The 26333-nt window shown below is 43.5% G+C and overlaps 1 protein-coding gene across 1 annotated transcript; it reads right to left on the bottom strand.

The window, feature by feature from the left end:
* Positions 1 to 25514, bottom strand: LOC146198387 (BOS complex subunit ncln). The gene is made up of 14 exons (XM_084593874.1): positions 25207 to 25514; positions 24092 to 24282; positions 23757 to 23901; positions 20404 to 20498; positions 16520 to 16603; positions 16319 to 16422; positions 12043 to 12131; positions 10189 to 10313; positions 8728 to 8918; positions 7319 to 7439; positions 5146 to 5312; positions 4300 to 4353; positions 4099 to 4177; positions 1 to 2445 (listed from the first exon to the last, which is right to left on the bottom strand). Exons 1-14 carry the CDS (start codon positions 25379 to 25381, stop codon positions 2383 to 2385), a joined length of 1683 nt encoding a protein of 560 aa, XP_084450000.1. The 5' UTR covers positions 25382 to 25514; the 3' UTR covers positions 1 to 2382.
* Positions 25515 to 26333: the final 819 nt, after the last annotated feature.

Here is a 26333-nt window from a genome sequence, read left to right as displayed (position 1 = left end):
TGAAAATTGCTAAACACATTTAATGGAAGATAATCGGCACACACAAACACAACCACGAGACAAGGATGTCATAGGCTACTCGCCGCCAGTCAGACGACAGCTTTTTCTTGGTGTCCACCAACTGCAGAAGGTCATCTTCAGTACCGTCTAAGGGGTTGTAAATTGCAAAATTTTTAAATGCACGCATGACCATTGCTAGCGGGAGGGCCTTGAATCCATCTCGCAATATCCCCGAGCATCGCTCTCTTGAGACCACGCGAGAGCCTGCTCACAGAGCCAGTCGCTGTACATTGCGTGCACAGTGCTCAAGTGCTCCTTTACGGGCTTATTTAAGCCATGATACCATGATTTAAGCACACATCAAAAGGCTGGACAAATACTCAGCCAAAAAACGGAGGCAGCTCACTGGAAGCTCTCTGGCCTGAATTGGATGGGATTGGTACTGAGGCTTCCCTTTTTTACCAGGTGGACCAGAATTTCAGAAAGGTCCTAGCCAAGTCAATTCCCTACTGTGACGGAGTCTGTCCCGTCATGGCGCAACGCCACCAACAGAATCAGTCAGGGAATGCACGGTAACCGAAGGGGAGGAGCTGGCCGTTGCTCTTGCGGTGGTAGCCGGGTATCGAAGCAACACGTCCCTTACCATTCTTAGATTCTAGAGAAGCGTGTCGTAACTACATGAACGGCCGCATAGGTCGCGCCGCGCTCAGGCTCCTCCAGAGCGCGACCCCACCAAAAGTCAAACACATTTACTGAGTGTCAGGACACACCGACATAGCGAGGAACGAACGCGCCGATCAGGTAGCTCGAGGGTACACGAGCCGAGCTTCCTCCAAATCGGACGATCTACCCGAGCGAGTCAGCCCTACGTACTCAGATACATCTGAGTACGTAGGATATTCTGAATTACTATAAGGGGGTATGGATCCGCTATCCGCCGCCACATCGGGATCTAAAACAACAAGAGGCAGTGTACTGGCGAAGACTGCAGACAGGAACATTCCCTAACCTGCATATCCTAAGCAAAATTTACCCGTCACAATATCGGGACACCTGCCCATGGTGTGGTAGCACACCTTCGTTATACCACATCACGTGGCAATGTAGAAATAATGACAGCTTTCGTAAAGACCTGAGTGCAGAACAGTGGGAGAGCCGGCTCTCCAGCGGCGATTTGGATTGCCAACTAGGTCTAATCCAGCATGCCCAGCGAGCAGCGAAGCTCAGCGGAGCCCTGGAATAGGGGCACCGACCCTGTGAGAAGGTGGAAGATGGAACTCTTCTGCTACTAGCACAAGACCCTCCTGGAGAAACTAACGTATTTCCTATCCTATCCTAACAGTATTTATCTAGTATGTCTTATCCAGTTCTGAAGGCGTCATTTGGTTGTCTCCACAGCCACAGCCCTCTCATCCCGCTGTGTCGCATCACTGTCCACCGCAGCGTCTCCTTGCGGCTGTCCAGACGTGAACCTGATACTGATGATACCAATGGCAATGCGGTTGGCTATGGTTTATTGAGCTACTTCGTTTCGAGTTTTGAGATTTCTGTTTCAATTTCGAATCCGAATGTAACGCGCATGTATTTTTAAATGGTTATTTTTGGAAAAAAAGGTGTGTGTTAGAATCGTGCAAATACGGTATTTTGCATGAGCTGGTATGTAAAAAAGAAACACCATGCGCCACAACATTCAGACTAATTTAATAAATGGTACGTATAGGAGCCACACAAAAATGTCAACAATGCCAGTTGTTCCACAACTCCTCAGCCAACAAATGAATAGGCCTAGCATACAGTTAAGTCCAAAGTGCACTGTACCTGCGAGCTGTTTCAACATCAACTTTGGGTCCCATTGTAGCATTCGTTACTAGTACAAGGTACCCGCACATGTGCAAAAATGCATGTATATTACAGTACTATGTACAGATAGACAGCACACACAGAGCAAGTAACAGCACAAACTATGCCTATCACACTGAAGAAGGCAAGATGGGTTGCAAGAAAGGCAATGCTGCACTGACACTTCTACATCCATTCACAGACATCAAACTGTCAAATGTGGCACAATACGAGCTGGCACATTTCAGTATTTCTGTCCTAGAAAGACAAAATCTCACCCACCTCTGCACCGGGCCCAAATGGCAGCCACAAACATCAATGCAAAGAGGAGCGAAAGACAGTGAAAGGCAATGACGATGTGACAGTGCTAATGACTAAGGTGCTTTAAACAGGTGCACTATGAACACTTAGGCATGTTCTCAAGCGAGGAAAGTTTTCTCGTACTACGCAGACACCGGTCCTCTTCTAGGCAGATGATCTGATGAATGTGGCAGGCAAGAATGGAAGAGCAACACTGACACAACACAGGCTTATGTTCGACGTTCAATTCACCTTGACCTTGGGTTGGGAGAACAGGCCCACCACCCTCTGCACATGATGGAAGTTCTGCAATATTAATCAATCAACCAGTCAATCAATCAATGGTATATAAATGCACATATAAAAGTTGGAGCACTCCAAAATGTTGGTGCAAGATGTGAGACAAAATCAGAGGCTAGTTCTAAAGCGTTGTTGCAAGCACAGTATTTTTTGCCAACCACATGCGTGCCTGCAGATAGTTGCTGCAAGAAGTTCACCAATTTCGCCAATGCTCCCTATTCTAATTCTTGCACAACAGGTGAGCATAGTAATAGCTTTTGCTTTCTCCTTTTTGGTGTGAATGCCAATGTGCAGAGTCGAGTTAAGCAGCTTTCAGGAAGTGCTGCATAGTTTTGAAGCCTGAGCAAAACAACCAGGCAATGGCATAGTAGTAATACAGAGCATCTCAATATATCCTCAATAAAGTGACACAGTATTTTTTGACTTTTTGAAAGCTCATATGATTTCAATGTGCACCTTATGAATGCCGAATTGCTTCCTGGTAAGAAGCAAAAAATGAGATATTTTAGCAGGCAAATTAGCAGGTGCAAGCAAAATGTTATAGATATAAGGCTATTCAGTTGTGTTCTAAAGCTTAAAACGTTAGAGAAACGCTCTGGCATCATGTCCAGTACTAGTGTCAACTGCTTGCCATACCACTAATGCAGACAAGAAAAAAAATACTAATACTAATAAATAACAAATAATAATGCAGGTATGATGGTTTGACAGACTGATTGCCCATTAGTTAACTATGTGAACATGAACAAGTAAAACAGACAGTTAAGACCACTTGCTGGGTGTGTTGGTATATCATGATACAATCACTCAGCACAAAGGTGAACGTGGACAAGAGAGGAGACCCCACAAAGTGCTTTGTGGTGTCTCTTCTCTTGTATGTGTTCATCTCTGCGCTGAGTAATTGTAGCAAGACTTGCTTATCGACGTTTTCATTTCATGAACAACATCATGAGACATACTCAAGCACCCACTAAATAAACCTCATTGAAAGCAGTCTAGTACTGAAAAATATGCTTTTAAATGTGCAGAAAAACTGCAAGCACAGCCTGGAAACTTATAGGAAGCAAGGACTATCAGTCCTGAAAACAGTGAAAAGGACAGGAAAAAAAAAGACAGCCAATGCAAGTGCAGGCTATATTTTATTTCAGAAGGCTAGAAAACACAGGCATTTGTAGGCTTCAAATGCCTTGAAAACAAAAAAGATGAATTGCAGTGCACAACACCACACGATGGCAATAAAAGCAAAGCACTTGCCCAGCCTAGCTGCTAACAGCTGCGAAAGGTGAGTGAAAACAAAAACAGAAACTAAAACCCAACACTTAGCCCCCATTTCACCAATGTCATGAGTACATATTTTTTTCTTTTCAAACTACTTGAAGCCTTGTCTTCATTCCTTCCGAAATAAAACTGCCTGCAGTTGATCACCAATGCTTATGCTGCCCACCTTTCATTTCGTTCACTGTGCTGTTTTCAACAATGAACCAAACAACAAGCTCAATTTCTTACGCTTGTACAAAATCTCCTTTCATATCAATTTAATATGACAATGTGTGCTGCTGGCTACTCTTCTGGTACTCAACCACTATACAACCACCTTTATAAAGCAAGTTTTCTTTTGGTACATTATGAGAAATAACGTCTTGAAGTCTCAAAACTTACCACAATAATGAGGTACACAGTTCCCAGGTAGGCACCGATAAAAGCTGCCAAGAACAAGTCAAACACAGCAGGCTTGACACTGCATATTAGAGAAAAAAAGAAAAGTGCCACTCTTTTCACTGAATGCCTTGTAACACATGGCACTCACTGCTAAATAACACAAACATGCAGTGCAGACTAACACAAGAACGGTGCACGAACCTGTAGGCATTCATGACAGCAACTGGAGTGTCATAGAAGACAATTTCGGGATCCCTAAAGAAAAAAAAGAGAGAGAATTAAGCTTAAAGTGAGAGATTATATTTTATACACATGGTCCTGCTTGGACCATGTTTGGTCCACAGTATGTGATAAATAAAATAATAAATAAATATACAGATATGAAGCAAAATGCCTCATTTTCAGTCTGTGCAAAGTATTAGCTAATGATCCGGCTACTATAGCACAAGGAAAAAAAAGATAATGCTGTCAGATAACCATTTTTCACCACTTCACCCAAGACAGAAATTTAAAATTTGCCATGCATTTCACACTTTCATGTAAACAAGGATGCTGTCACAAAAGGTTACAGAGAATTCCAATTGGTGGTCCTGAGCAGTACAAGATGTATAGAGAACCTAATGACTGTACCATTATGGCCTAATCGGAACTGTGGATCTGAATCGAAATCGCCCTACGAAACAGGAATTGGGTTTTGAGCAGCAAAGAAACTAGCTCCTTCTCACTGACTGGAATTCGCCATAAGTAAATAAAACAAACAAAAGCAACTATTCATCACCTTTTTTACAGGGACAGTGCTCCCTTCAGATTTATGACAGCTCAATAAGTACACAATGCAGCTGTGTGCTCAAGCAATACGTATTATGCACACCCCAGAAACATGCAAATGTGCTCCAGTTTCGGTGCGACGCATTATGCACACGCTGTTCCCACGCATCTAGTAAAATATTTGCGGCCTACATTGCTATGACGATGCACTTAATTCTACTTAGCAAGTGCCTGTAACAAGCAGAGCACAGAAGCACAAAAAGGGAAAAGCAGCCATACCTCTTGTCTGGCCGGAAGGAAGACAACCGCACTTCCTTGAGGTGCCGTGCAAGGACTTGCTCTAGCATGGAGACCACCGGTGCTTTGCCCTTGGCCATCAGCTGAGCTCCTCGTGGCTGACTTGACAGCATGTCCAGCCAGGCCCCTAGGTAGTCCTCTTGAAGCCCCTGTTTGCATTTAGAAGAGAGGCAAAAAAATAATGAATGGTTTCATGCAGTTAGGCCAAATGTAAATTTTGTGCTCTAGCACTTTGGTTTCAGTTATCATTTGAGCCTTGATTTTCAAGGTCAAGTAAATAGATGCAAGATGATGAAGTCAACGGCATTCAAAGCACAGCGCGAGACTGGCAGTTCAACATGCAGGATGATCGGCAGGCTTCAGACAACCATTGGTGAAATTAGTGATTGGGACTCCACACTTAAAATATTAAGTTGGCCAGTAAGTGCACTCAGAACTGACAAGGTTGACAACCTTTTAAATTTTATAGGCCCTGTCATAGCACTCTGGGCAATACCACAGACTTGGCTCTTCGTGATGCCATTAAGCATGCATTGCATAACATGCCTCAGAGTTCTGGGCTACATAGAGTTTTCAAAAAGAGGTCTTGATTAATTAAAATGTAGCTATGGCCACCTTCTCCCATTTGATAACAAAGAAATAAAGTGATAAAAAAATTTACACCACTCTTGTCTCAAATACTGAAGGAGTGAAAGAAGTGGCACTCAAAACTAACAACTCACTCAACGAAAAAAAAAGTCTGTAACAGAAATTTCTATGATAGAACATTTACAAGACCTTACTAAACAAGTTCAGCTCATTTTTGTGTCTTATATGACATGAACGTTCTGCAAAAGTAGATTCTACTAGCATGACAGCTGGCTTGCACATATACAGCACTTCACCCCTGCACAGAAAACTAACTTGCCTGCTTGAGGTTAGATGCTGGATGCAAACCAATGCCTCATCTTGAATAGCAGATGAATCCTATTCAGAAATGTCAAGCATTGCAACTCGCTACTGAGGTGAGTTTTTGAAATTTTCTTTCCCGCACTAGCGTAGCCCAAAGAGTGGTTGCTCACGTACCATAGGTTATGAAAATTTAAAAACTGTATTTCGCTATACTTACTGGTTTAACAGGCAATCAAAGTATTGTTTGTAACTATAGATGATCACGCAAGTTAATTATAGAAGGCACAAGCATTTTTCAGCAGTCATCAGAACTCCACACAGCCTCAGCAACCTAATTTACTTACAGTATACTGCCATATTTGCATTGTATTAATTTTCTTAAGCACAATTCATAAAGGAGCTTCCTCTGCCCCAATGACTGCGATCTAATTAAAAGAATTTTGCCTTACTGGAACAAACACAGCATATGGGAAAAGACTCGACACCCACACATACTTGTAAAAATCTATGCATACCTGCTAACTTTCAAATTCATTAAACTCTCCGAAGGGAAAGGAGTGATCTGTTGTCATGAAACAAGTTTTGACCCAACGAAGTTTTGTTCACCGATCTTCAACAAGACTGTCGAACTTCACTTGTGGTTGGGAAGACGTGAGTAAGTTTGCTCGAAGCAAGTTCCACTCTCGTGTCCTTTCACCAACAGCAGATCCTTACGTTCATGTGAAGCGATGCGATCCTTGACATTAGCATTGCCACCACACCAAACAGGAATACGTACTTTATAAGGTGAGTTTGCCTCTTCTCTTTATGGCATGAAACTCAATTATGAATTGAAGTGTACAGTTTCAAAAACACTTGAAAGAACTGACAAGGCTTCTAGAAAACCATCGCAGAGTGAAGCCACTATGGGTAAAAATGCTGGAGTTGCACTGCGTCATACATGAAAGCTGGTCACATAAAAAGGCCAACAACAAGGATATGGATTCGTGGACCTCAGCTAGAGGAGAATTCCTCACAATGTTGTAGCTCGTAGTAGTTGCCCACAGATGATAGATATTGCCCTCTCATGGCAGCACAGGTTACCACCAGCAGCGAAGTAGTTTCAATAGAATTACCCTTTGTTTTGCAAATATATATTTTTCTTGTACATTTTGAGCCAAGATTCGTAAAATAATAAGATGGGGTTTAGTTTGTATGTTTTATAGTAAATTTGGAACAGTTGGTAGGTACGCTCTTTGGCTCCAGATGAATGGGAAAAACGCACCAGACTATCACGGAAGACTTCCAAACTTGTTCCCGTGTCTGTCATATTGTAGAGGACATGAGCCACCGCTTCAGCGATCACCTTTACATTCCGAGCCAACTTGGCTTTGTCAACTTTGTCACTGCAGAAAGATGAAAGAGGTCAGTGCACATATTCATTGAAACCTAGGTAAATAAAGTAAAATAAGCTACTCTCATAGACAGATGCAAGGCAGTTTGCTGCCACTACACAACTGCAAACAGAGGACGCATGCCATATGATAGACAAATGGCAACTCCTGCTCTTATTTACTTTTCGCAGCACAATATTCATAACTAGGAATAATTTACATGAATTCACTTCACTTCACTTTAATACCTTCAAGACCCTCATTAGAGGGTATTACATAAGGGGTGGGGCGCACAGAAAAGAAAAACAGAATAGGTGACATATTTATGTAATTTATACAAATACAAGATTTTCACTGCGCAAGTACACGTGTGATTCGTTCAAGAAATAAAGATGGTCATGTGATAGCAGCAAGTTCAAAATACTACTCTAGTAGTTTGAATAGTATGCACATGTGACACCATGTCTATTCTGCTTTTATGAGTGAAAACTGATCATGCTGCATCTTCCACAGTTTCATGTGCACCACGGAATGCTTCTCTCTGCTATTTTTGTCAGCAGGATCGGTTTATATTAGATTTGTTCAAGGTACTTTCCAGAATCTATAAGAATAATTCGAATATCCTCATCACCTGCAGGGAAGTCAAAGCAATACAAGCTACTGTCTCAGTGTGGCGCCACATCATTTCGTTCCAAGCTCGAAAAAATTTATATTGCAAAATGCAAACAAAAGTCTTCAAATATTTAGCGCTGTTTTGACTAAACTCTTGTTTCTGTTGTTCCCCTTACACTCTTCCGCAGGTGCTAGCAGAGGGCTATGCAGTTACATTCAGAGAACACTAGATTAGGTTCTGAGGGCAAACGTGCACCAGTCAACTTAAATAAAAATCAAGAAGTTCTCAGACAGAGCAGACAATTTGTACTGCAATACAAACAGTGTCTTCCTGGTTTTGTTTTTAGTTCTCTTATCAATGTATAATGTTTTCCTATTCCTTTCAACATACTAGCCTTATCAAAGTTTTCTCAGAAGAGTTGAGCTGTTGAAATGAACGGTTGCTACGAGAGCTCATTGTGTGTGCGCATAGTTTCTTTTGCTGTCCAAATATTCAGATCTTCAGTGCAGCAGTTTTTAGTTCCTATAAATTCCATGCTTGCCTTGTTCCAGCCTTTCTGCACAACTCGTGTGAAATGCGATCCTATTTTTCCTGCACTGGTCAGCATCCTTACCCACCGATCATAAGGCAAGCACTAGCATTGGGCAGTGTTTTTTTTATTCCCTGGACAATATGGTCACGTCTCACCTTGTGTCAAAAATGGAGCTGCGGCTAGGTGATCGATGGCTAGGCAGGTGTGAGACAGTGAATGCTGGCAAGCGACGCATGCTGAAGCGCTCATGCTCCCAAGCCAGAGTCTCATCTGCCAAGTTGATTTTCTTGTGCACCATTGACACTCGCATCGCAGGTGCCAGAAGTGATGCCACATTCTGAAGCTCCTGCATAATATCCCATAAACGTCAAAAATCCCCCTTCTTCACTGCTCAGCTATTGATTTACAGCATGGTCACAGTCAGCCTGCATCCACACAGATAGGCAGCAAACAGGTTGGGAGAAGTAACACGGTGGCTCTAACTAGCAACAGCATATATAGACCACAAAATGAGAATTAAAAGAAAACATTAACTTGCACCTGATTATAAATATGCATTTTGAGCGGCATGAAAAAAACGAAGACACCAAAGATTCTCTACAACTCTTTTATTATGTCAGTTTTGCTAAGTCCATCCTTTTCTCGCTGTTCAAAATACATAGCCTTGCCAACATGCCCAGTTTCATTAAATACACCAGTTGTAAGCTCGCGCTTCCACCAAATATGTGCCCTCTCTTCTCAGCAGCGTATCGACAGCTAAGCAGAATTGCGCTAAATTGCATTGCCGCAATCTTTAATTCAGGTAGACTGATCAGAACTGCATTCTTACGGGGAAAAGGATAGCAAAGAACAGCACCTCAAAAATGGTTGCCAATGAGCTTTTCCTGTGCTGCTGCATTTTTCACTGGACGGCGTTAAAGCGGAACCACATGCTGGCATGAGAAGCACCATAACAGTGCCCCAGACTCCATGCTATGTTCACAGCTACACTTAGTTTCACCTTGCAGGCAAATGTTCGTGACAAAGGAGAGGGTGGCATGAAGGGTGTGGCATGACAGTGTTAACAGCTCCCATGTATGGCTCCCTTTATGGATCCTCATTTACATACCATGCATTTTGCTGCTCACTTAATCATGAATCATTTAATTTGTACCTCTGACTTCGCACACATACTCTTTAGCATACAGTCTTAAGCTATCTTACTACATGCAAGACCAACCAACATAGATATAAAGCCCTTATTTAGCCAAGCACTACAAATGTGCCTGTGTGGTAGAGGGGCACCACATCTGACTCAGGATACAAGGGTGCCAGTGAGTTCGATTCCATCATCCTCCCATCTTAGAGGAGTTAGGAGTTGACATCTCCTGCCTGCTGAGGGTCATGTGGTTGTGTGACATCACACAACCTGCAGACCAATCGGTGCCTTAACTATGCCACCCGTCCGAGGCATACTCGTGATTGTTCCTCCGGATTTTCTGAAGACCAGGGCCTTTATCACTGTCACATTAAAACAAACAGCAGAGCCAACACTTCTGCCACTATGCATGACATAAAAAATTGAGTAACATGCCAATGGATGCACCTTCTAAAGAAACAGTGAGAAGTGTGCTCACATTGAATAACTTGGCTGTTGTGCTGCCTTCCTTTGGAGGCTTTGATACATGAACATACAGGTCATCTCCATTTCCTATGGAGTCTATACACATAGTGAAAAGAGAGTCAGCCAGCAGGCTTCCCTCTGTACAAAGGAAAGGTAAAGCAAATTAGACTGGTACCTAGACTGCAGAATGAAGAACACAGGCTTTTGAGATAAGAACACTGTTTCATTACATAAACATATAACAGTATGAGGCAAAAAAGCAATGAGCCTGCCCATTTGGAAGAAATAAAATATAGTGGGAGTTCTAGCATGGTTTGAAATTAGTTACACGAGCAAAAGCTCTGGTTTTGCATGGTTTAGTAAGGTTGTACGTACATGGTTTGACTTGGGGGGACGCTCAAGCTTTGCCAGTAGACACGATAGCACTTTTAACATTGCCTTTTCATTTTGCAATTTTTTTATATATCTTTAAGTTGGTTTTGGGGGAAAGGGAGGCAGGGCATCAGTCTCACTTTTCAGTGGACACCAACGCTAATTGCATAAAGATCATTTGAACCCAGCGAAGTGAAATCCGAGGTTACACCCTAGAGCTTGCACTCTAAAAACAGAGCAGGACACCGCCGCCTTAACACTGAATAAGTCCATACATGATGGTCCTGGCAAATGATTGCAACTGAGCACAGATATGCAGACTACTAGCTTTCACAAAAAGTTTTTGTTGAGTGGTGAGAAACAATGAAAAGATTTGTTTATAACCGTCTGGTAATCCTATTCTTTTTTCAAGTAAGCTTGAAACTCGCATGATTCTGAGATTGTCCAACATCATTTTCAATGACTAATACAAAAAAGAAATGTTTTCAATGTATTTATTTTTAAAGTTAAGCGTAAGACATTAACAAACATGGAACACCAGGTGAAATTTGCCTATGCTCAATGAAAAATTCATAATTGGATGTCTTCACCCATACAGTTTCAGTTTTAGTAGTCAAAGGTGGTTATGTCACTGTTTATGAAATCATTTGAGGCGCACAACTGCAATATAGCACCTCTTCGTCAAGTTACTGTCATTCTGGCTCCTGAAGTAGGAGTTCGCACAAAACAAAGCAGCGGATATGGTACAGCTTTTGTATGTTTCAGATAATTTCATATGCCCTTGTGACATCACAAACATTGTTCAGTAACATGAAACTGTAACTGCATGAAAGGATAAATCCAACTGCATGGAAGGAATTTAACTGCAAATTATTTACTGAACCCTGACAAATTTCACATGAAGATCCATGCTTACTAATGTCATATGCATCATACCAAGGCAGAACCACTCTAGAAACAATTTTTTTGCCTTCCCTTCTTTAAAGGATTACGAATACCTAAAGCAAAATTCACCCTTTCCCAATTCTGTTCTCAACCACTCCCAGATAAAACAACTCATAATGCTCCCATTGGAAAGCAAAGTCCAGTTACTCAAAATATCCTTCATCTGAACATGAGCGTCGAAATAAAAGCATTGCCTACACCACACTCTTTGTTGTTCATCTCTAGTTCATGCTGAAAAGATATCTCACATGCACAAATAAAAAGGTGTTATACTGAACCCAAGAGGCATACTGCACAAGCTGTCATTTAGAGTAAACAGATACACCGTATGGATGCAAACACTTATGGCAAAGAAGGCATGAGCAAAAATACATGTTTCTTGGACTAACTACAGACATGAGGCAAAAGTAGTTCTTTGGGCTTAAAGAGATTACAAAACTGCTAATCTAGGACAAATGAAAGCTCAACTGCAAGTCTTTAAAATTTGTCACCAGTATGCCAGTGTTTCTATAGACCTCCTCTGCATTCTCTGTGGCAGCAGCATATTTACCTGTGCTGTCAATGTTGTCCTCGATCCATTTCTTTGTTCCATGATAGTTAAACTTGCCTCCAGCAGATATCAGGAAGACAAGATTAAACCTGCAAATTTCATCACAAAGAAGGAATGTGTTACAGGCAGAAAGGTGTGTTCTCTGTGTTCTGCAAGCAATGGAAAGAGGGCCATTAGACAATATCAAAGAGACCACGAAAAGCTTTATATTATAACTAGAAAATGTGCAGGAGCAATAGGCGTCCCATCAGCCCCCTCTGCAATGAAAGAATTTTTACAGTAGCCTCACTAACACCAAACATATAGGCAATCGAAAATGACACTCCACCTTTCCCCTTAGCAAATGCCAGCACGCAAAAAGAAATGAAGAAAACAAGTTGCAACAACATCCCGGTTCCTTAGAAGTTCCCAGCAAATGAGTGCACTTAGAAAGCCCAGTTAATGTCTATAGGGAAGGGGAGATGTCGCTTTGATCTGCTGGGAGCGGTTGCCAGGAGCGGTTGCCAGGAGCACATTTTGTAGCGAGAGCTACATTTGGCTACCAGTTGAGCATTTCACTGTGGAACCACCCTGGAATGTGTGGAATGCGCCATGTAGAGGAGGAGCAGGTTCGAGGGGCGTGAAATCAGAACTTTGCTGCCGCGTGTGACATCACGCGGATGCCACGTGCTAGCTATGAGCATAGCGGTGCATGCGCAACAGCATGTATTAATGAAGAGGACGGCCACAGCACAGTCATTTCTCACAGAGAAGGAGAGTCGAGTTACTGCTCAGGGGTGGTATCGACAAGAGAGGCTCAATTCCTCGGTTCCAGCAGTTGTCTCCTGGCAATTGGCCATTCAGCAAAGAATGAATACCGAAAAGCCAAGCAAGCAGCAGAGACACCTGAACAGAGAGAACGTAGCAATATTGTAGCGCAAAACAGACAAGACATGCGAGAAGACCGAACACGAGCGCTAACTGCTAAACAACTGCCTCACATCCTCTGGTAGCAGCTTGTTGCGAATGCAAAATGACATCGAACGCGCACGACTAATGGCATGCGCTATGGCTGCAACTGTAGCACTTGCGCTACAATATCGCTATGTTCATGCACCAACAAGCCCAAAAAGCTAAGCTTCTGAACTATATTTCTAGCACAACGGGCCCTTTCCTCAATATACGCCATAATCCTTGTGCTACAGTTGCAGCCATAGCGCATGCCATTAGTCGTGCGCGTTCGATGTCATTTTGCATTCGCAACAAGCTGCTACCAGAGGATGTGAGGCAGTTGCTTGGAGGTTAGCGCTCGTGTTGTTCGGTCTTCTCGTGTGTCTTGTCTGTTTTGCGCTACAATATCACTATGTTCATGCACCAACAAGCCCAAAAAGCTACACTTCAGAGAGAACCTCCCGCCAAACAGAGGCACCAAGGTGCAGAGCGTAACAGGCGGCGCACAGCAGCTCAGAAGATCAAGGTGAGCCAACAAATGCGACAGAAGAAAATGTAAAGGCCCGTCGTGTAACTGATCATACCATTCGATTGTCAGAAAGTTCATCTGAAACTTGAACATTTGAAGCAGACTTTGTGAACAATACGTTTGGACACATGTGCAACGTGTGTGAAGGACTGAGGCCGCATGTTATTGTACTGATCACTGGGCCGTCGTTCTTTCTGTGCATGAAATAAAAGAAATAATGTGTGACAACCAATGCCTCTTCATTAAAAAGCTCAACAATATGCTCGGCAACATGCCAAAACCAGAGGAAAGTAGCTTTCGCTATGTATATCCTGGCGTAGTTGAGCTAAGTCACTGCCAATGTTTTTAAAAATTGGTTCTAAATTATAGGCTTAACACAAGGCTTTTAAATTTGATTCGAATACTCACAAAGACCACTTCTATGCCTTTCTCACATTAGAACATTAATGCAATTATTGTTTCTGAGTCTCTTTAAAATAACTAGACATTGAAAAAAGGTTGCTGTCTCAATCTAGTAGATTTTTCTCTCAGTTCATCCTTAACTCTTTCGCTGTCACGGCCGTACCAGTACGTTTTCATGCTTCCCCCCACAGTCACTGACATATCAGTACATTCTCTATCGTGCGTTCAAAACTTTGTGCCTGAGCACAAACTGGCGCGCTTGGACTGGCCGCGCCATTTGTCGAATCTTTCTACAAGTTCATATCTTCGCTCTATGCTGTGTTGGTACGTATACTGAAGAGTACGGAGTGACCAGGCGCACCCCCCCCCCCCCTTCTCCCCCTCAATTTTTCAGTGGGCGTGGTCGCACCATGGTCCCCATCTCTCGCTCTGTGTGATCATGCGGCTCGTGCGTGCAGTTACGGGTTCAAGGGCTGTTCTGCCATCTGCCGCAGGTTTGCAGGTTTTTATTGTTATTCTGTTGGCGTGTCTGCCATGGCGCGTCAAGTTCACAGGCATGTGCCGTTGCCTCTCCAATAAACCGGCACATGACTCGATCGCTGCTTTCGCTCACCGTGCCCTCGCTTGCAGCTAGCAAAAGCAAATGAAGTTGTTTCAGCCTCTTTCCATCTCTCTCTGTCATCTTGATTTTCCAATGTGCCATTTCTCTCCGTTGCACGGGACACTGAAAGTGCACCCTCCATGCGTGTGGTTATTTCGGATGGCTGACTGCGCGGGACCTTCGCCTGCAGACTGGAACGATGGCTCTTCTAATTCTGAATACGAGCCCAGCTCAAATTTGCACTCCCAATAAGTATTGAGCAGTGTTTTTTTTTCCCGTGTTATCCTAATTTACCTCATTTATAGTCAGGGTGATGATGACGATAATGTTTATTAACAACACCTGCAGAACACGGAAATGTGCATATTCTGTTGACTATGTTTTTGCATAGCAATCATTATAATTGCTATGCTCCTCTGAATTCAAGCTGAAACTGGGGTTGCGTCACAGCCAGAAACACCCGACAGCGATGGGTTAATGATGCTTTTCCCTGCCTGCCAGCCATGTGTCAACAAAGAATCAGGCAGTTATGGAGGAGCTGGCATATTTTCCTTGTTCATTCCTTGCAGTGAGATTGGGAATAACATAACCTGTACCGACATAGCCACAAATAACATTAGACTGATCTGCACTTTTACAGCTGTGTTAAGAACTATTTGCAAAACTAGCACTGCCTTGCCTGCACAAAAAAGCAGATACTTTTCAATTAGGTTGCTCATCAAAATTCAGAGCGCTGAGCGCTTTACATGGTTCGTAAACAAAATATAGATAGACCATATATGAGATTCCATAATCCAACTCCATCATGCTAGGGAGAGGGACCGTCCCCCTGCTTTCACCTATGGCGGTTATCCTTGTAACAACGCTCCAAAGGGGGCTAGACGCGGAAGTTGCCTTCTAGCCCCAGTGTGACAGCCTTGTAGTCAGAGCTTTGACACCCAACCCACGGTATGAGAAGTCAACAAACCAGCGGGTTCGGATCAGAGGGGACAAACAAGAGTTGCGTACTCGAAGCATGCTTTATTCTGCCCGAGTACACGGCAAAACAAAGCATTCAAGAAACAACTGCCACAGCGAGCGAACTTCCCACTCGCGTACGGCCACGAAAGAAAACACCAAAAGGGGTAAATGCAAGAGAAAAAGGGAGAGGAATGTTCTTGTCATCACGTGTGGCTTCACACTCACAACCCGTTATGGTAAGTGCGTATGATGACCGGGCAATTCAGGTGACGGCAGCAGTCTCCCCAGTAGAGAGTCTGAACAATGCTCTGAACTGCGCATGTGAGCCACCCACCGAAAAGAAAAGAAAATCGCTAGGGGCGCGCTTCTCCCAGGACCGCGGAGAGGATGTCCACTGGCTATGCCAGGAGGAAAGAGAAAACCGCCCCGGCATCGCTGTGGGAGACTGGGAGGCAGTGGGGGTGACCGGTATGCCCTCCTCTCACCATCCTAACAGTGTGCGCGTAAACTTTCGTGATAATAACACGTGACTGTTATAATGGGACAGGGGAACATGTGTATCCCCGCACACCTAAAGCTTAATGTTGGCTGTCAAGGTAGTATCAATTCCTATTTGTCTTAAGCCCGTCAGTAGAATCCAAAGTCTACACTTTATCACAGAGGAAATCACATTAATATCAGATGAATGGATGCTTGTACAATAGAGCAGTTGCAAACCTACATTAGATATGGTGCAAAAAAAAGAAAAAAAACCATTCATCTATTTTTGAAAACATACCTCACATACCATCTTGATAATGCAAAATACCATCTTACTGCAATTTTCACTTCATGCACATGCTCTCAGTACTTACTGGGGATGTGTCCTCGAGTTTGTGTACAGTTTTGAGAACAAGCGTGCCAGCTCCAGCAGGGCAGCAACTCCACTGCCATTGGAGTCAGCACCAAAAGAGAGGGCCTACAAAGCACAGGAACACTAATGTTCAAGCCCGAACACTGAGATGTCACAACGCAAAAAGCTTACTGCTGCTGGAAGGGATAGTCATGGAACTCACTGGGCTTACTCCAAAGGCATCATAGTGAGCAACAATCACACCCGTTGGTAGCTGCTCCTCAACACCAAAACCAGATAGTTTTCCCTGGAAGAAAAAGAAAGACTGATTATAAGCCATGCACTGATCATTCATCATCTACATGCCTAGGAGGCCGACAAAGCCATGCAAATATGTAACATACTTGAATTTGTTCCTCCAGACAACTTGCATAAAATAATTTTCACTCTCATTGGTGTGCAGTATAAATGAGGTTCACTCATGCTGAGGACAGGATAGCATATGCACTGTAATATGCTATGTCTTGTCCTAAAATGGAGAAGCTAGTTGGATGCTCTCATGACAGAAGATTTTAAGCGAGTGCTCCTTGCATCATACTTCACAAAAATACTCATAAAACCTCTCGCTACTCTCTTTGCTGGTCAAACTCTTATTGCAGCAGAAAGAAGCTGACAAGTGATTCACAAGTAGTATTTGAACATATTTCCAAAAATAACCTGAGGCATGACTGCAACATATAGTACCTGAATCAATTTTAATGCAAAGGCAAGTCTGGTGATGCTAGTCTCTAAGCTGCATTCTTAGCCACTGCATTAAAATGGTTAAAAAGATATTTTTCTTTATGACATAATTTAGCTTAGTTAGGACAGATAGGACCATAGGTGGACTAGCACTAGCTGTTCTGCTTCATTTAACTTGATTGCTTATTTGAATTGCATTGTTTATTTCATTATGCTGATGAATGAGTATTTTGTTGTACATGATTTCTTGGGGTTATTAAGCATATTATGCATATTTGTCTAAGAAGTTCTTCATATGGTTACGCATGATCACCACTATTTACTTGAGGTCATCACTTGGTGAAATCAAAGCTGTAAACACAGTTTTGTGGCCTGCAAAGCAGTTTGACACAAAACTGACTCTTGGCACAACAGTTGCATTTGGAAGCTTGAGGTCAATGCTGCTTGTTGCAATGGTTCATATAATCATGCTAAGCGACACGGAAGGTCTCAGGCTTATGTTCTTCAATTTTCTTTAGAAAGTTTGGAAGCTTCAACCAGTCTTTGCTAAAGTTTCGAGCCGAGAGCAGAGACTCGTTGTTGAACAGAGTGCAAAGTGGGTCCTTACCAATGCCTTCATAGTATTGCGACAATAGTCTGAGTTTCGCAAAGCTACCATAAAGTCACCATTCTGGATTACACTTTTGCACTGGCTAAAGTTAGGTGCTTCAGCTCCGTCGAAAGTTTTGCCAAGCTTCACAGCGTCCACTCTTACATCGTGGTGCATGTACGATGGTGTGTCCTGAAGGAAGTCAACACATTGTAACAGCCCCTCTCTGGGCATCATATAGGTCAAGTAAACAGTCTTACTAAAGATTCAGTGGTTGATATTCACTTTGATGGTGCAGTCACCATCAAGGTTCCTTAAGTGCTGTAATGTTTCTCAATTTCCACACTAACGTCAGAGTGAGAACTTCACTCCGCACAGACTACTGATCGCAAAGTACGAGGTGATCTTATTTTTCTGAAGTGTCGATCTCTTAGTTCTACATACCCTAAAAGTTCTATACACCTGAGCACATGTTGGGTGCCACCAATACCAAGCTGTTCTTGCGCTTATCCCGTGATATACAAAGCACTCGTAACTCAACAGGTTGCTGAGGAAGTTGTGGTTGAAACGCTGGTTACAGACATGTTCAGTGAAGAACTACGCCAAGGGTAGGGTATGTAGTGAGGCCGCGCGCATACTGCGCAAGGCCGAAGACATCGAACGCAAAAGTCCTGTGGTGATCAAGTGGTTTCCGGCCCACATGGGCAGTGACGTGTCGGAACGCGGAAACGCGAACCACAACGAGACGGCCAACTCGGCCGCGCGAGGACTAACCAACCGCGCGGCTGCAAGCACGGCCGACTCGGAGTCTTGGTCGCGGCGCAGTGCCAAGGACAAGATGACCACCTTCAACGAAATAGTGAAATGGTACAGACTGAACAGACAGACTATGCCGCCACCTCACCCGGGGCTTACCCGGAAGGAGGCAGTGTTATACAGACAGTTACAGACAGGGTCCCTGCTTACCCCGGTGCTAGCTAAGCACATGTGTCCGAGTGTGCACGCGAGCGACATGTGTAGACTATGCGCGAAGGAGAGAGCCACCGCGGCTCACATCCTTTGGGACTGTAGAGTAAATCCGCGCGAAGCCAGCGAGAAGACGACGATCCCGCCGCAGCTAGAGGCTGCAACGAGGAGCTGTGATCAAGAGACACAACTCAAGGCCGTCCAGCAGGTCTCGGCAGCTCTAGAGAGGCAGCGACCGAGCGAAACCGAGGAGAGGGGGGGCAGCACCCCCAAGAAGGGGGCGGCGGCCCTCTCGAACCCGCGGAAGTAGCGAGGGACGTAACAAGACCTCAAGGAGCACAACGCACGAGACTGACGTAGTGGCCGCGTCGCGGTAAAAGCTTGTCCTCCCTGCGTGGAGGGAGCCTAACCGATTCTGCAGGCATTTTAAATAAAAGTTGTTCTCTCTCTCTCTCTGCCAGGCGCTCCTTAGATTTCCGCTTGCAGTAAGCTGTTAAAGCTTCAAGTAGTATGATTAATTTTTCAGCAGTTTCCTTAGCCTTTCTGCTTTCATGGCCTCAGCTTCAGCCTGCAGATGGCATTCTTTCTGTTCGGGCATTTCATTGGTCCAGTCACCATGTTTCCTAAATATGTCCAGTTTCCATTTGCTCTGTCATTTAAATCCAATATCGGGATCAGTGGACTCGTTGTTCAGACATATTCTTACCATTCGTGATGTGAAAAGAAACAAGCGTCCTACCACATCCAACTGCACCAGCAAAAAAGACGTGCAGTAGTTCTGAGCTGGCTGCAGTTATTCTGTGCATCATCTCCCAAATCCTCATGTTGACTCACATCCATCATTCTCATCTTCGCCTAATAATCCGATGTGGGCATGATGCCTTTTCCTTTCTGGAAAAGGCCAGGCACTTTGCACTAATTACCTTGGCATCAGGTTGGTCAGGCTCACTGAGTAAATCACGAGTCGTCATTGATTTCGAGTAGCCAAACCATCATCTACAATTATGTGCACCAGCTTTCACATCAGTTTCAGTTTTGGTTCGAGGCTCTGTTTTCAAGGTCAAACAGGCTTCAGACAAAGATCTGTGAGGGTGACGACTGATTGCCTGAAGAAAGAGGTGTGTAGTGAATCCACTGCATACAGATGGAGCAATGTTGATGACGATGATGACATGAGAAGATGATCCTTTTGTGCTGCAACAGGCGTTAGCAGAAGCGGATTTATGGGTCACTTTTAGAGGGGGCAGTTGGGGAGACTAGGATGGTCCAATTTGAACCATAAATTTTTTGACTTTTTTGGTGGAAAACAAAAATTGGCCTAACATTGTTTTCCTATGTAATAATTTTCATTTGTAGAGAGTGACCTCCACCCTTCCTTCAAACCTGTCCCAGTCCACACGCAGTCAGAAGGTGTTTGTTTATTTTAGCCTCAAATACTGCCTGCAAACTATCACTTGCCATAGGAAAGCACCAGACTCATAACAGCAAGATCGGCGAACCTGAGCTTTAGTTCTAGCAGACTAAAGGTGCGGAAGAAGGGCAGAACTGTGCTTCAAGTTTTAAGCCTATGTGATGCTTAACATCTCAAGCAATATGGGCTATGAAAGGTGCCACCCAGTGGAGGACTCCAGATTAATTTTGACTACCTGCAATTATTCAACGCTCACTGACATCTCACAATACATAGGCGCCTTGCGTTCAGCCTCCATCAATATGCGGTCACGATGACCAAGCTCAAACCTGCGTCCTTGGGATCAGCAGTCAAGCAATTAAAGCCACCGAGCAACTGCAGACATCACATATCCACTTACTTGAATGCTTGAAAGTTGAACATCGGGGATCATTTTAGCTTGATTTCCTGACAAGACCAGCTGAAATCCACTTGCTTTTAGCATGCCCCAGAGCTCTGCATATATTGATAGCCATGCAAAAACAACAGCTTTAGTTAATTGTTGCATTAAAAAAAAACTATCACAGGAGTATCCTGCATTTTGTGTGAAGTTCAACAAGGCATAAGGATACATACTAGTGCAGCCTGTCTACTGGCAATGAAATGTCTGCTAAACAGTTTATTTTAACATTTAAGAAATTTGTGCCTAGAATTTTCCTACAAAGAGCAGCACAATTTCAGAAATAATGCATAAAAAAAATTAGTCTTCATTCTTTCATAGTACAGAAAAAAAAACCAAAAGGCTACTGCTTCCTTCGGTGTGCATTAAAAACAGTTAAACTTTGTTACAAGAGACACTCAAGGGACCCGAAAAAGATCTCTTGTAACCAAGGCCGTTTAAAGCCAAAAATTCTTACCAACTCGTATGCGCGGCAGTTTTGATTTCTTTATCAAAATTATGTTCCATATCAGTGTCCTTTTTTGTTGCAATATGTCAGGAACCGAGAAGGAATGCCTCCTCTTGACTGGGAAGTCAAAATGTCCTTATTGCTTCAGCCACTGCCATCAAATTCCTGCGTGATTGAAACAACAGGGACATTTTGACTTCCCAGTCAAGAGGGGGCACTCTTTCTCGGTTCCTAACATATTGCAACAAAAAAGGACACTGATATGGAACAGAATTTTGATAAGGAAATCAAAACTGCCACACATATGAGTTGGTATGAGTCAGCTGCATTACATGAGCATACCTGGGTTGATTGTGTCTCTTATAAACGGTCAAGAAGTTACTTTAGAGACCTGCAAGAGTTGTCCTTAGTAATCGAGTGTCTCTTGTAACCATGTCTCTTGTATGCAATGTTGTGAACATGGCAAACATAGGGAAACCAACCAAACCATTTTCAAGTGTCTCTTATAACCGAGTGTCTCTTGTAACGAGAGGTCACATCCTGTTGTATTCATTAATATGAAAAATTTGATAAGAACAATGAAGCCAACTGAGACTCCTTAAAGGGGTTGGGGCACGAAATTTTTGGTTGGCTCGTTCTTTGACTCAAACGTCATGTATTGCTCTAGGATGCATGATACACGCACTGGGATTTATATATGTGCGGTAAATTATCACAACACTATTCATACTGAGTAATTTCGGTTGTGCTTTATCAATATACCAGCCGGTATTGTGACAACAGAACCACGGAAGAGCAGCACCCCCTGTGACGCAACGCCTGCTGCGTCATCTCTTCAAGTACACATGGCGTGCCTTCGTGCCTTCAGAGAGCAGGCCAAGTGCAAGGGTTGCTGCAATTATAACGCAGCTCAGAAAAAGAAAGCAAGTGAGGGACGGCATCGTGTTCTCAAACCGAGCCGTTCACTTGGGCCTTGTATTTAGCGTTTGCACATTACGTTGACATTAATTCTTGGTGGACGTGTGTCAGTGGCCCTTAGCTGAGAGAGCCCGTCAGTCAGCTGATCCCCTTGCCGCATTTCAAAGACACGATGCCTCGCTGCCTGCACTGACCATGGTCCATCACCATCCCCTTTGTCCCTCCCACAGCAGCGCCATGAGACTGCTTCAAGTGCTGTAGCTATTGATTTCCATATGTGTTATTCACACAACTTTCTGCTGCTTTTTTATCAAACTATCGACATGTTCACTAAATGAATGCTTCAAGATAGCACCACAGGATTCAGCCTTGACCACGCCAAATCGTAACTCCTCCTGGAACACACCAGCAAAAATGACCAGGACGAGTCACTTGCACCTGCTTGCACCTCAGTAGTGCTGATATTTACATCGCTACATGCATATGCAGCAACTTTGCATAGATTTGACTAGCCTGAAATAGAAGCTGTGTTCTACTTAAGCTAAAAGGTCTTTCATATATTGCAGCAATTGTATGTTAATATATGTTAACTTGTTTACACAGTGCAATAACTCTGCAATAAACGCCAATGAATGCGAGTGCCAGCCTGGGGGACGCTTTATCACCTGGCTGTTGACACAGCAAGTGTTTCCCACTCACTGTATATCCTTTCTCCAATGTCACCAGTATACCAAACTTTAAATTGTGCTACCCAGAGGCTTGGCACCTATATTAGGTAATTAAAATGGTCTAAATTGTCCACAAGTGCCACCAACAAATTGAGGACTTTCCACTCATTCTATGGCGTCCTATGAGGTAAGGAATCATCGATTTCAGATCACTGCTGTTAAAACTATACTCTATGATCATCTACCTCCGCTAAAACATGTGAACTCTCTCTACACAACTGCAAACATTGGATACACAAACCTCGCAGACTAGAGAGTCCGCGAGATGTGGAAGGGGGGGCCACCATCAGCTACAATTCGTGTTAATCGCTTGGATGTCAAAGTGTGAACGTATGAAATGCAGTGCCATTAGCTTATTTGTAATTCGAATAAAGTACAAAATGGAGCTAGTGAGGCCATAGTATCATCAGCATGAAGGTTTCATCCAGGCATCAATGCAGGTACATCGGTGATGGTGCCTGCTGATCAGTCAACTCACCGCTGATGCAGTGCCTGGCCGATGCCGTGCGTTGCGGCGATGTTCATCACATCACTCTATACTGTGCTATGACGCCACTAGTATTCACCGATACTGTTCCCAGCTTCATAAGTCATCAACCATCGCACTAGTGATGGGTCTCAGCCATAAGAAAGAGCATTTAACAACTCTCTCTAGAGCTGAATTAAAATATATTAAATTTTAATTATTAATTAAAATTTTAAGTGTTTGGTGTGTCCAGTTCTTGGCCAAGGGTAATATTACATACAAAAGAAACCCATAATGTGCTTTTCATCACCTCAAACTTTGGAGTCTCAACCTCTTTAAGAGGCATTGCAACAGCATTTTTCTCAACTGCATTTCATTTGCATGTTTGCATCAGTTTCATTGCAGCATTTATCAACATATCACTCAACACCAGTAGGCGGTTGAGTTAAAACCCCCAATATTTCAGTTGGGCTCGGGGCCACTTTTTGAATTTGATGTGTAGGTGGTGCTCTGCAATTGGTCCTTCGTGGTTATGTGACCTATATGTTGACGTCACGGTCTTGACCAATCAGGAAATTTGGTCTCTGACGGCCGCAGGGATTAGAGGTGATGGGTAGGTAGGAACCCATATTTTTCCAGCGGGCCAGTCCACTGTGACTGCATGACTTCTATGACATCACTGCCTCGACCAATCAGAAAATAACAAAAAGTTGTCATGTTTAGCCCTAGAAATGAAATATGAATATTTTTTCACCTTGAGCAACACTAGTTGTCCTGCCATTGTCAGATGTCCTCTGAACACTTCTGTACATATCTTTCAGTTCCTCAGTCTCATAAGCAAAATAGACTGGCACAGGCACAGCATCCTCTAATAGTGCATGCTCTAGTTCCATTAAAACCTGAAAAGAAACAAACACACAAGGTTGACAATTGATACATGGTAAGCTTGCTAGAATTTGCTCATACAGGCATCAATAAGCTTTCAACAAGGCAGGCATGCTTTCCATGGCTTGAAGTTTATCATTGTCTACCTCCTAAAATTACCTACCACACCAACTTCCTTCTAAGTAAAAAATGAAAAATTATTACCTTTAGCTTTTCAGGGGGAACATCACTGATATTTTGTGGCAAGAATATAAGAACTCCAGCTGCACCTTGCTGGATCACTTCATTGAACTGTCCGTGAGTGAGGTCAGTAAACCGTGCTATGACAACCTTTCTGTGGTATGATGATGAGTGTAACGTTCTGGCTTCTGTGTTCACGACAGAACTCCTGGATCCTGTACAAAATGAAACAAAGCTAAGAAAAATTGCACCAACAAAGCAGAAAACTAGAAAAATGCAACAAGAGCTCACATCTTTCTGCTTAACGTTGCTTGGATGTAAAGAAGTTTGGACACTGCTTAGGTATTCAGAAGATAACAGAGGAAAGGACAAATTACCCAAAATGATGAAGAGCATGTGTTCCTGTGAATTTCTATGCAGTGCGAAAACTTTTTTATCTGTGTCATGCTACACCAACTAGCCCCAATACAACTTTAGTTAACATTACTGCTAGTGGATTGCGGGTGGATTGCGGGTGGATTGCGGGCTCAAATATGCCTCATTTAGATAGGGCATATACACATACAGGCCATATGACAGTCAGTTAACTTGACCAAGGTCTTGAGAACATGCATTTTTTAGGACTGTGACACGAAATAAACATCACACGAATGATTCCCAGGCCTTGCACTTCCTTAAATGTTCAGTTTGATAGTACAGCTTGGCAGTTCGCGAAACGTTTTCAAGACAAAGCGAGCAGCAAGGAAGATAACTGAACCGTGTTCGTTCCCGCAGATTTTGTAGTCGCGTTAAAGCAACATGTTTTGCACACTTGAAGTGCGTAGCGAGTTCAGCACACAAAAGATCCTATGTCGACCGCGTAAGATATCCACATAACTCCTGTTATTTACACAAAATACCAGCAGTCAAAAGCCCGAAATGTCGCAGTCGACAGTATAATGCGTAATGAACCATAATTACGAGTTTTACGGTTCTGCTGTAAGTATATGAGCGAAAGAGGGTAGTTCCTCTTTGAACACATGCGTCAACATTTTCGAGCACTGGTAACTTTCATAAGCCCCACAACCAGATAGACTTTTGCCCCAGGACACCACACTCAAAGATCCCCCAGGAGATAGTCCGCAGCTATAGTGCCTTACCGTGCACAGACCCCTGCAGGTCGTAGTGCTGCATGCGGTAAACGGTGAACTCGTGGGATCCCAGCACGGGGGTGACCGGCGAAATAACGATCAGAAGCGGCACAAAAACGATCACGTAAAAAGGCAGGTTGCCTCGCAAGAATTCAAAGACTCCCTCAGCTCCGTCCAAAAACATCTTGAAGAGGTAATGTTGCTTTCCAGGAGAATAAGGAAAGTGGAAACTGAAAACGCGCACTTAACTTACGACAGGATAAGCATAAAAACTAGACCTCCCTAAATTGCAGCAGCCGCAGCGAGCTCCGCAGCACTCCAAGCGGTGTATGGGGAAATTTCTTAGTTAGCTTTATTGTGCAAGACCAGAACGAAGACCATATTTTTTTCGGAACACTTTGTAAGGCTGCACAACCGAGCTGTCTGTCTAAAACCAAAAATTACAAAAACATCATTTTGCTACGCCGATTGTCTGGATTGCCTTTGTGTAAATGGGGGCGTGGCATGCCGAAGCACCGTGTGACCGTGTGCCGAAATAATAATGTGGCAGACCACTGACCATGCAAAACCATTTTATAAATATCTTGGAATCCACTTCTCTTCGCCTTTTCCAGACTTTGATTACAAGTGACACTGCGACACAAATAGATTAGGCAGGGTAAACCGGAACAACTTTCGTTTATTCACCGTATCAAGCACCAAGTATCTAGTAACGTTGTCAAGCACCAACCACAATCGAGATCCATTTGAAGTTTCCACCAAGTGAAGTCATGGAGAATGGCCACTGGATCACGACCTAATCCGCCTTCAGTTCAGTTCAGTCGTGTCCGACTCTTCGTGACCCTATGGACCATATCACGCCACGCTTTCCGGTCTCTCATTATCTTCCTAACATCACATAACTTCATCTGCAGCAGCACCTCGAGAATGCCATCTAACCATCGCGTTCGCTGCCTACCCCTTCTCCGGTGACCCTCAACCTTTCCCAACATCAAATCTTTCTCCAGCGACTCCTCTCTTCTCATCAGATGACCAAAGTAGCTGAGCTTTAACTTTAGAATTTGACCCTCCAATCCGCCTTATCCCACCTTAATATACCCCACTACAACTCATGCACTGTAATCCAACCTAATTGA

This window comes from Amblyomma maculatum, chromosome 2 (assembly GCF_055883805.1).
Source record: "Amblyomma maculatum isolate TAMU_Amacu chromosome 2, ASM5588380v1, whole genome shotgun sequence".
NCBI classification, from domain to species: domain Eukaryota; kingdom Metazoa; phylum Arthropoda; class Arachnida; order Ixodida; family Ixodidae; genus Amblyomma; species Amblyomma maculatum.
This window is presented reverse-complemented; position numbering and strand designations above follow the sequence as displayed.